The 12,191-nt window shown below is 41.6% G+C and overlaps 1 protein-coding gene across 3 annotated transcripts in view; it reads right to left on the reverse strand.

Annotated features, from left to right (window-relative positions):
* The window catches only part of LOC141103526 (calcium-activated chloride channel regulator 2-like), a 64,116-nt gene that overhangs the window by 13,572 nt on the left and 38,353 nt on the right, over positions 1-12,191 (reverse strand). For all 3 annotated transcript variants that reach the window (XM_073593205.1, XM_073593206.1, XM_073593204.1), the window contains 5 exons: positions 9,234-9,340; positions 8,426-8,644; positions 4,211-4,481; positions 792-956; positions 468-698 (listed from right to left, as the gene is read on the reverse strand). In XM_073593205.1, the coding sequence (XP_073449306.1) occupies positions 468-698; positions 792-956; positions 4,211-4,481; positions 8,426-8,644; positions 9,234-9,340 (993 nt within the window). The remainder of the gene's footprint in view (positions 1-467; positions 699-791; positions 957-4,210; positions 4,482-8,425; positions 8,645-9,233; positions 9,341-12,191) is intronic.

The raw sequence follows: 12,191 nt of genomic DNA on the forward strand, positions 1-12,191 counted from the left end.
ATCTAAAACCCAAAGTAAATCTAAACCTAAATGTTTTTGCTTTTGTATAGTGTGTACAAGTGTACGGTTTGTATGTATGTATGTATGCGTAATTGTATTTCCCCTTGCCTTTTTTGGCCCAAAGTACATTATTACTGGGACAGAAACCCACCAAACTTTTTAATTATTATTATTTTTTTTTTTTTACAGTCATCAGAACGGGAGTAGAGAAGAAATCTTCCAGTTGTGACAAATGGTCTGGTGACAGTGGTCTAAATGGTGTTTCTCCTCATTTTCTGTGGTGTCTCTGGGACAGGAAGGCAAGGGAAATCCCTCTTATGGGACACAGATAGCAAAAATAACATAAAAAAATTATAGAAGTTTTAGCTACCCTCTCTATCAAATTTTTTTTTTTAAGTTTTGGATTTAAATACGGTATAAAATGCAGAAAAAAAATAAGCTGTGCAATTATATCAAAGGAAACTCACCAGCTCCCTGGTCATAGTCATCACCCGGTGCTGTCCAAAACAATACTACATGTTCATTTTCCATTTTTGCTTCAAGGTCATTTATTTTACATGGAGGGAAACCATCCTCATCCGATGAGTTGTGAGAGACATTTGTTACTTTGAAACTACCCAGAAAGAGGACTCTGCTGAACATTTCATTTGTGCTTTTATCTTTATAAACTGGTCGAGGAGGATTCATATTGATGGTGTCTGCAATAAATAATTACAGTGCAATCTAAATATTAAAAGATAATGTCTATATGTAACTTAGCAACTTAGCATTATTCTGGTTTATAAACTCACCATTCTCGATGTAACCAGGAACATACAAGGCTGGATTGCTCTGAGGAGGCTTCAGAGAGGTAGTGTTTGTCCATTCAGCAAACATTTTCATTGTATGTCTACCGTTATTAGTGAAGCGAAATAAATAGACAGAGTAGACACCATCACCCTTAGTAACATCAGCACCTACAGAATTTGTAGATAAAAATAAGTAAAAATAAATAAATATACGTCAATGTCATCATTAATGTCTGTATCTTTACCCTAGGTTCACAACTATGCGTTTTTTAGTGCATTTTTCAGTTTGCAGAAACGCACTACAGTCCATTTAACGTGGTTTCCTATTGTACAAGTTCACATTTATGCATTTTGCGACTAGTGCATTTTTGGAAAGGGTTGGGGACTTTTTTCTGTGTTTTGCATGTAATAGACTTCAATGGAATTACACCAGAAACGCAAGTGTTGTGTTTGTGATGCAACTTTTTTATGCGTTTTGCTTTTTTTATTTGTCCATTTAAAACAGTGTATATAGCTGGTTGCTAAGGAGGGGTCGGGAACCCTATCACCGCGTCCTTAACAACCAATGAGTCATCAGCCGTCAGCTGAAAGCTGAATGTAAAAAAAAAAAAAAAACAATTGCCGGCAAAGTTCTGGAAAAAAATGTCATGGGCCCCCCCAGGTCCATACCAGGCCCTTCGGTATATAATAACTCTTTGTGAATTGAGCCCTGTATAGGAAACATCTGAAGGGAGACTGTAACATCTGGGGAAGATGGCTGGGGTAGCACATTGTGATGACACCGAGTGCTATGGACTAAGACCCCTTTCACATTGAGGCGCTTTTCAGGCGCTTTCATGCTAAAAAAAGCACCTGAAAAGCTCACGAAAACCTATTTCCGTTAAATCGTGAGGAAGTAACAAGAGGCGGAACCCAGGCTCCGCCTCTTGGTTCTTCCCTTCAGCCTCCACGAGTTGGTCCTCTGGGTGCGGAGACCAAATCAACAGTGGTGGTGCTACGGGGGTGCGGCTGATGTAAGGAGGGACTCTGATGGGGACACCTGATGTAAGGAGGGACACCGCTGGGAACACCTGACATAAGGAGGGACTCCGCTGGGGACAACTGATATAAGGAGGAACTCCGCTGGGGACACCTGATGTAGGGAGGGACTCTGCTGGGGACAACTGATGCAAGGAGGTACTCTACAGGGGCACCTGATGTAAGGAGAGACTCCGCCGGGGACACCTGATGTAAGGAGGGAGTCTACTGGGGGCACCTGATGTAAGAAGGGACTCTGCTGGGGACAACTGATGTAAGGAGGGACTCCGCTGGGGACACCTGATGTAATGAGGGACTCCGCTGGGGACATCTGATGCAAGGAGGGATTCTACGGGGGGCATCTGATGTAAGGAGAGACTCTGTTTAGGACACCTGATGTAAGGAGGGACTCTGCTGGGGGCACCTGATGTAAGGAAGGACTCCGCTGGGGACACCTAATGTATGGAGGAACTCTGCTGGGGACACCAGATGTAAGGAGGGACTCTACTGGGGGCACCTGATGTAAGGAGGGACTCCGCTGGGGACACCTGATGTAAGAAGGGACTCTGTTGGGGGCACCTGATGTAAGGAGGGACTCCACTGGGAACATTTGATGTAAGGAGGGACTCCGCTGGGGACATCTGATGTAAGGAGGGACTCCGATGGGGACACCTGATGCAAGGAGGGACTCCGATGGGTACACCTGATGCAAGGAGGGACTCTACGGGGGCACCTGATGTAAGGAAGGACTCCGCTGGGAACACCAGATGTAAGGAGGGACTCTACTAGGGGCACCTAATGTAAGGAGGGACACTACTGGGGGTACCTGATGTAAGGAGGGACTCTACAGGGGACACCTGATGTAAATAGGGACTCTACTGGGGGCACCTAATGTAAGGAGGGACCCTGCTGGGGGCACCTGATGTAAGGAGGGACTCCGCTGGGGACACCTGATGTAAGAAGAGACTCCTCTGGGGACACCTGATGAAAGGTGGGACTCTGCTGGGGCACCTGATGTAAGGAGGAACTCCACTGGGGACACCTGATGTAAGGAGGGACTCTGTTGGGGGCACCTGATGTAAGGAGGGACTCCGCCGGGGGCACCTGATGTAAGGAGGGACTCTAGTGGGGGCACCTGATGTAAGGAGGGACACTACCGGAGTCACCTGATGTAAGAAGGGACTCCGCTAGGGACATCTGATGTAAGGAGGGACTCTGCTGGGGACACCTGATGTAAGAAGGGACTCTAGTGGGGCACCTGATGTAAGGAGGGACACTACCGGAGTCACCTGATGTAAGAAGGGACTCCGCTAGGGACATCTGATGTAAGGAGGGACTCTGCTGGGGACACCTGATGTAAGAAGGGACTCTAGTGGGGCACCTGATGTAAGGAGGGACTCTGATGGGGACAACTGATGTAAGGAGGGACTCCGATGGGGACACCTGATGTAAGGAGAGACTCCGATGGGGACACCTGATGCAAGGAGGGACTCTACGGGGGGCACCTGATGTAAGGAGAGACTCCGTTTGGGACACCTGATGTAAGGAGGGACTCCGCTGGGGGCAACTGATGTAAGGAGAGACTACGCTGGGGACACCTAATGTAAGGAGGGACTCTGTTGGGGGCACCTGATGTAAGGAGGGACTCCTCTAGGGACACCTGATGTAAGGACTTTTCTTCCCCCGCTAGTCACGAATGCCCCATACAATACAAATGAATGCCCTGCTCCCTAATTATAATAACACTTCACCTACAGACAAAAAAGTGTCCCTATACATTTTTTCACAGTGTTGGCAACTATGTACATGTAGGAGATCAACAACATTGAAATGCAAAGAAAAGATGAAAAAATTGTTAAAAAAGTATTTTATGGAAAAAGGCAGCTGTTTATAACGTACAGGGCCTTTGAAAACTGAATATCCTCTAGTTAGGGTTTAGATCTACTTGGACAGATTGGACAATGTGAGTTCAAATCTATTTTTTTTTCAGTTTTGCTTTGGGTAGGAAAGACTAGAGTAAAAAAAACTCCTATTAGGTTGTATTTTTGCTGTCTGTGTCCTGCTGGGGAGATTTTCCTTCACTTCCTGTCTTGGAGACGTATCAAAAAGACCCATCTTAGACAGCTGCCACTGGAACATTTGCCTTCAATGTATGATTTCCCTCACATGCTCTTGTAACGATGATCAGTAGGACAAATACGGAGTGACTTCCCAGCAGGGACACAAACGATTGGCCCAGTCTTTGCTAGCTGGAATGTAAATCAAAACAGGATGGTTGCTACTATCTGGAATTGAATCAAAACTTAAAGGATAAAAAACATGTGCAGTTTGTTCTCAGGTAAGCATGCAATAAGTTTTGTTAGTATACTGATTAAATGAACCTATATAGAATCAGTCTGGTATACCTGCTCCATCATCAAGGAGTGTTAAAGTCAGAGGATCTCCAGTTTCTGGCTCAATGACAGCAGTAACATTAGCTCCCAGCACAGCTGCAAATCCATGTTTAACCTCTGCAAATAATGTAACTGGATGCGGAGAAGTGATTGTATTGTTGATTTTTCCAGCAGTAACTCGTACAAATGGCATGACTTCGGATGATGGCCTTGAGGTTACTAGAACACCAAGTGCTTGACTGTCATTTAAGGTGTTTTTTATTCTATATAGCCAAGTGCCGCTCTATACAATTAAAACATAAAAGACTTTAAAATAGGAATCGTCAACATCCTAGATCAAGGAGGTACAATTAGCTAAGTACAGTGCATGAAGAACTGTCTGTGATTTGCCTTTTTAAGGCTTATGCAAATGGTCAATTGCAGCATTCTTTCAGCTGCATTCAGCTTGCATTAAAGTGTTTGTAAACCAAACAATGAACTTCTCCTATTTGCCCTTTTTAAAGGATAAGTTCACCTTTGGGAACATGTTATGTGTTCCCCTCCAATTTTAGTGGGTGGATTCCCTGTGGCAGCAGTATGGGAAGAAGTTTGAAAACAGTGCGGCCGTGCAGGACTCCGTCCACACGGCCACGTCATTCATTTATTCACACAGCTCTGTGTCTGAATGAACTACAAGCCCCAACATCCTTTGCAGCTGTCAGCTTGTAATTCTCAATGAACTACCATGGTAGTTCATTGAGTCTTCCTGTCAGGGAGTATCGGCTTACCCGAATGGGATGTACGGGCAAGCAGATATACTGACAGTGTGCAGGAGATCTGCATGACATCAGCAATCTGCTGATCGCTGGTGCAATGCTTTATAGGCTCCTACTACAAATAAAAGAAATGCACATTTTTTTACCTGCAAAAATGTGCAATTCTTTTTTTTTTTTTTTTTTTTTTTTTTTTTTTTAACGTTAACTTATCCTTCAAGTCTGGTAAATATACCATTGAAAGCATTTTGTTATATCTGTTCAATATGTGCAAAAAAATTTTTTTTTTCATCTTGTCAGACATTTACAGCTATAATGTGTCCTGTGCACACTTCCTGTGTTATCTTAAGAAATCTAATCTTATTTTGGACTACAAAACAATTACTCCCGATGTTGTTGAGATGAGGAGAAAGGGAGGGATCATGTACCTCATCAAAAGACAAGTGGGATGGGCTGATACTGTACTTCCAATATCTTGAAGGGGATACAATTTGCAAATACCCATGTATGGCACAGATGTACTGCACGTTATTTTTTTTTTTTACCTGAAATACATTTTAAGATCATTTTAATATATCTGCTTTATTATTATTATTATTATTATTATTTCAGGTACTTATATAGCGCTGTCTATATATAGAAACTAGTACCCCCCCCCCCCCCCCGGTACAAAAGGGACTTTAAGGGCAAACTTATTATATCATAACATAAGTATTAATCCAAAAAATAGAAAAATTTATTAGATAAAAAACACTGTCATACAACAAAAATAACAGTGATACATAGAAAAATGTACAATATCCAATACAGTATATAAACAATGAAGCACTTCTCCTATAACCCAACGCGTTTCGGGAATTCAAAATAAATCCCTTCTTCAGGGGCATGAGGGAGATAGTAATTGGAGATGCTCTGAAATATAAAGAACAGACAAAAGTTTTTTTGGGGGACCCTTGTGAGGGATCTCTTGAGGACTAACGTTGCCATGTTTGGGCAATCATCTTTCTTACCTGGATATTTGTTCCAACTCCCATTTGGTATCATCTAAAAACTTTTAATAGTTTACTCCATAAAACAGTATTGGTATGTACGTTCTTATGGTCACGATGCTTTTTATGTTTGACATTTGCCTTGTTCTGTAAATCTAGATTTTGTCTGTTCTTTAAATTTCAGAGCATCTCCAATTACTATCTCCCTCATTTCCCTGAAGAAGGGATTTATTTTGAATTCCCGAAACGCGTTGGGTTATAGGAAAAGTGCTTCATTGTTTTTTTTACTGTATTGGATATTGTACATTTTTCTATGTATCACTGTTATTTTTGTTGTATGACAGTGTTTTTTAGCTAATAAATGTTTCTATTTTCCTATTTTTTGGATTAATACTTATGTTGTGATATAATAAGTTCGCCCTTAAAGTACCTTTTGTACCGGGGGGTACTATTTTCTATATATATATATATACTATTTTTGGGACGGTGGCAACGAAGAATGGAGCTTTGTCTCCTTAATGGTTCTCCCTTGTTTAACTATAAAGCGCTGTCAATTTAAGTAGCGCTTCACATATATATTATACATTTACATCAGTCCCTACCCTCAAGGAGCTTACAATCTAAGGTCCCTAACTCACATTCATACATACTAGGACCAATTTAGACAGGATCCACTTAACCTACCAGCATGTCTTTGGAATGCGGGAGGAAACTGGAGTGCCCAGAGGAAACCCACACAGGCACAGGGAGAACAAAAGTGCTAACCACAACACCACTGTGCCGCCCACTTTCAGCTGCTTGTGCAATCCAATTATATTGTATGTATTGCAAAGCAGTTATTTTGCAAGTAAATGCCTGTGTACACAAGCCCTTGTTATGTCCAGGGCTCAAGAGTAATCTTTCCCCTAATTTGTCAGGTATAAATGAAATATTGCGTATATACCAAAATAAAAACAAATAAAACACAAAATATATACATATATTTTGTGTTTTTTTGTTTTCAAAGAGTAGTTGTAGTCCTAGGACCCTTTTCACACATTTGTCAGACAACTTTTATTTGCATTATTGAAAAAAGAGAGTTATTTAGTCTTTAGAGCTTTATAGCTCAAGCTGAATTTTGCACACAAATTCACAAAATCTCAGGAAAGTTCAACTGGTTAAAGGATACTGGCACCTGTGCATCTAAATGCTCTACTACATGGCCTTCTACGTAGGGTTGTGATCGGGCATGCGCTTCTATATATGGGTGTGAGCATTTGTGTGTGTGATTCACGCAACTCTGGTGTCCATGTGCGCTTGTGCATGTCCTGTAGCTGTACTGGTGCCAAACAGGCTATTTAAGGCTCTGCCCTCTCTAGCCTCCTTGATAAGTGAACTTCCCACTGTTCCTTCTCTAACTTGTCTGTGACGTGTCGATGCTTGTCATTGACTTAGCTTCTGTTCCTAATCAGTTTTTTGGAGAACTTTTCTAGTTGTGACTGAAGTCTTGATCTCGTCTCGTCTCTGCCTGCTATTCTATTACATCCTGACTTGCTCCTGTAAGTTGCTCCTACTTTAGGCATCAATCACGTACATGACAATAAGTCAAACTACTAACTCCCAACCCTTCCCTGTCTGCCTTTTAAGACAGCTTCCTACAAAGTTTCAAATCAGAGAGAGATCCTGGAAGCAACCAGCTTGTGCTCTTTTAACAAACCATAATGCTCTGTGATAACGCTACATAGGTTTTCCTCCATAATAAATGTTTACTTGATAAAACACTTTGCATTAAAGCGGTAGTAAACCGCTTTGCATACATGTATCGCACATTATGAAATACTTACCTTAGAACAAAGCCTTCCAGTGACGTGCTGACACCGCTGTCAGGGCTTACATCTTCACCCGGTCTTCCTTCTGGGTTTGAGTCCTCTGGCCATCTGATAGGCCACGCCGTGATCACGTCACTCCCACAGACCGCAGCACGGAGCTCTGAAGGGATGGCATGGGTATGCATTACTGGCTGCATGCAGTGTGAATGTCTCCTAAACCGTGCAGGTTTAGGAGATATTCACTGTACCTACAGGTAAGCTTTATTATAGGCTTACCTCTAGGTACAAGTAAAAAAAAAAATGGGTTTGTTCCCACTTTACAAGCAGACAAACTGATATGAAAGTGTGGTTGGGTTACAGCTTTTGTGAGATTTTTTACTTCAGTTTGTGTTCCTACTGTCCCCTGAGAAGATATATCCTCACTTCCTGATAGCACAGGAAGTAATGGGAGTTCTCCCCAATATGGACACAGACAAAAAGTAAATTTTTTAGGACAGTCTGGAAGGGGTCATACACAGAAATAATTAATGTTAACTGTTCCCCTTTCTATCCAAATCGTCAAAAAAAAAAAAATTATATCGGCTGGTGTTAGACTTTATACAAAAATTTTGTCAAATAGCGGTATTGCAAAAATATAACTAAATGCTATATCTTGAACATGTAGATTTAATGTCGTACCTGAGCAGTTCCTGGAATTTTTAAATAAGAGACTTGTGAGGTATTATCATGCTCAAGATTTGTATATTTGTATCCAGTGGAGTCCTCAATGACAACATCGGGAGGGTCTGGGGCCTGCCAGGTTATAATGAAAGTAGTGTCATTCCCCACACCGCTGTCTATAAACACAGACCCAAATAAAAGACCACCAGCCTTGATAAGCTTCCAAATGCTTTTTACCTGAAAGAAAAAAAACACACAAATATAATTTATGGATACATTTGTAAGGGGATGCAAAGAGACATAATACATACTGTACCTAAAAGACAACTCCAAACTATTTAATTCAGTGGTAATACATGAAGGTGACTATACTGTATAAATTATAGAAAACATGGTTGTTTGCCCATGGAACTGTATGGGGCACATTATGAAAATTGTTTTGTATGGCAATCTAAAGCATTGGATTGAAGAATAAGTAACCTTAGGCTGAGTGTTAAAACTACAATTATCCCTAATGTTTATGATATTCAACTGCTATATTAGTTTGGATTTGTCCTTTTAAGCACAACAAAGTAAATTTTTCATGCCAGTACCCAATAAGAATGCAACCGATATAATTTTACTGCAGTAATAACCGTATGAATACATAGCTCTCAATATTCTACTACCTAAGGCTTTCTCCAACTTCAAATCCAGAAACAGATTAACCCAAATTTACATATATTTATATAACATAAACGGATCTTCCTAAATTCACAGGCCCACAAATTAAGATAGAAGGGAGGTATACACATATGTAATATGGAAAGACTCCAAGATGACTCACCACCACAAATTGCTCTTCAATATTTCCATATTTAGGAGATATTTCCATAAAAGCTCTAATTAAACTGTCTGAGTCTTTTGCATCTGAAGCATAGAAAGTTAACCCCCCTAATAAAAGACAGAAAGACAAATCAGCCCTCAATGTGTGGTAAAAACTAAGTATACCACTTACCACCAGTAGAACTATAGGCAGATATAACATACTTACATTTAAGTATTGAGGTAATATTTAAGTACGCATTCATTAAATTATCCTTAAATGTATTTTAAATAGCACCTTAATCTGTATTTATATTAGTCTCATTTAATAACCTGTGCAGCAGGACTGCCTCTAGGATGGCAAGTGACAACACTAAACCAGTCAGGCTCTACTGCATCACAGAATGCTGCCAATCTAACTCTGAGAGCTTACTGATAGGGGAAGAGAGAGTAAAATGATTACCTAATCAGCATGCTGCTGGCGATTAGACATGTGTACTGCCAAAAAATGTGTTTTTTTTTTTGTTTTCGATACATTCGGTTTTCCTTGTTTTGTTATTTTGTTTTTTCGGATCATTTGCTATGATACTAATAATAATAATAATAAAAACTATAATAATAGTTATAAACTATAAAATTATAGGTATTGGAATTTCCTTTCAAATTTGGCTGTTAGTGAATGTAACGAATACAAATTATCCGAAATAACAAATGCCGCATTTAAACGAATGGAATGTAACAAATTAATAACAATACATAATAATTAAGTAGCACCCTGGGGTTTAGTCAGGGAGCTCCTCACACATGTACTTGCCAGGAGTAGTTATCTTGGTCGATTGATAGAGATCTATTGATTTCTCCCTAAGTTTGGCCTTGTTGCACTTTTCTCTTCTACCACTAGGTGCCCGGGTGCTTGGTGGTACTAGATACGAGAAGGGCAACCCAAGGTCAGGTTATGGGTATATGGGGTATTTCAGCCAATGGGCAGGGGTTTTCTTGAATCCCTTGGCCTGCTGAGATAACCTATATATTCGGGTGAGGTCAGGTGATCCATATTCTGTGCCACCTGGACGGCTGTCTGGGTGGACGTGTGTCATACGCCCCAGGCTGCTAGGCCAGAGATTGGGCCTATCCCGGGTCATCAGGCTGCCAGGCTGTGTGAGGGCCTATCCAGAAGTAAGAGGGCAGCGCAGGGTTGGGATTGCAGCTTTCAGTCCAACCAGAAGTGATGGTTCTGCCGGCCAGAAAACCTGTCAGTGGTCGGAGGTAGAAGGGAAACTGTCACCACAAAGGAACCAACCACCTTTACCAGGGACCGCAGTGAGTAACTGAAGCAAGTACCAGAACCACATTCTCACCGAAAGGGCACTGTGGAGAATCGGGAAACTTCAGGTGGTGACCGAGTCAGGGACCCAACCCGTGGAGGAGACGCTTGCAGAGCAGCCTTGTGAGTCAAGCCAGGGACCTCGCCGGTTAGCAGGGGTGAAGCTTGAGAAGTATCTGGAGTGCCAAGCTAAGGACTCAGCAGGGAAGCAGGGGTGATGCTTTAGGTGATACCACCGCAAACCTTGGAGGAGCTCAAGGGATTCAGAGTCAGTGAATCAGTGGGTCTAGTGAGAGACCGGGAGCTCAGTGTTGAAGAACTACAAGAGGCAGTTGTAGCAAAGCTGAAAGGACTGTTACGTTTGAGTTAGGAACTGTTAAAGTGGTTGTAAACCCTTACAATCCACTTTTTGCTACAGGTAAGCCTATAATAAGGCTTACCTGTAGCTACCCCGGATATCTCCTAAACCTGCACGGTTATCCAATCACAGCGCCGGAGCAGCGATACCCTGAAGTAACTTCAGAGAGAAATGTCGCCGGCCGGTGCTGTTTACGGGCACCACAGCGGGGGCTTCGATCTCAGGTGAGTATTACATAATGAGCTAGTATGCTATGCATACTAGCTCATTATGCCTTTGTCTTGCAGGTTTTTTTTTTTTCATGTGGGTTTACAACCACTTTAAAGACTGTTACCATAGTAGACAGCAATCCTGCAAGTGCAGATGTGGCTTCTTGCTGGGCCCTTTCCCTGCACGGCTGTCATTCTATTGAAGTCTCTGAGTCTTCCACTTGAATTTGCAACTACCTAAGAGTGTCCTGGCCCTAACCCTTTTTCCCCCAAAAATACAGAAAGGACTGTTAAAAGAAATAAAACCTCTTTTACATCCAAGAAGTGTCTGGCGCCCAATGACTTTCACCATCTTTGCACCCACTATGCCTCACAACCCACCACATACAGTATTGAAGGATGTCAGCTATCTTTGGCCTTGGAGAGCCTCATTAGACTGGACAAGGCCAGAGACCTTGCTACAATAACAATAATAATAAAAATTATAATAGTTAAAAACTATTAAATTATAGGTATAGAAATTTCCTTTCAAATTTGGCTGTTAGTGAACGTAACGAATATGAATTTATCCGAAGTTGCAAATTCCTAATACATTCGTTATTACGGATAATTCGTAACTTCGGATAAATTCGTACTTAAAATTTACTGAATGGAGCAGTGATGTGATGACACACTTCCTTCTGCGGGCAGGTATGACCACTGCAGCACTTGGTCACAACCTGTTCAAAAGCCTGTAATTGGGCCACATGTCATTGAAAAGTAGTCTAGCTTGCAACATTGTAAACACGCTGAATGTGATGTGCGCTACATAAAAATATCCTCTCCCTGGTGCCCAGGCAAAGTGATTCTGAGTAAAAGACCCATGACATCACACAGCCTAAAATTAACAATTTGCTCAAAAATGTAAGTGGTCCAAAAGCCTTAAGGTTTTTTACCTTAAATCCTTCTCTGCATGAAGGTAAAAAAAAAAAAAAAAAAACCTTCTGTGTCCAGGATACCTTCTTCCCTCCAGCCCCCCCTTGTACCTACCTGAGCGGTGTAGACCAATCTCAATGCAGCGATGAGCACTGTCTATCTCCTTTCTCTCCT

This window comes from Aquarana catesbeiana, linkage group LG07 (genome assembly GCF_042186555.1).
Source record: "Aquarana catesbeiana isolate 2022-GZ linkage group LG07, ASM4218655v1, whole genome shotgun sequence".
Lineage (NCBI taxonomy): Eukaryota > Metazoa > Chordata > Amphibia > Anura > Ranidae > Aquarana > Aquarana catesbeiana.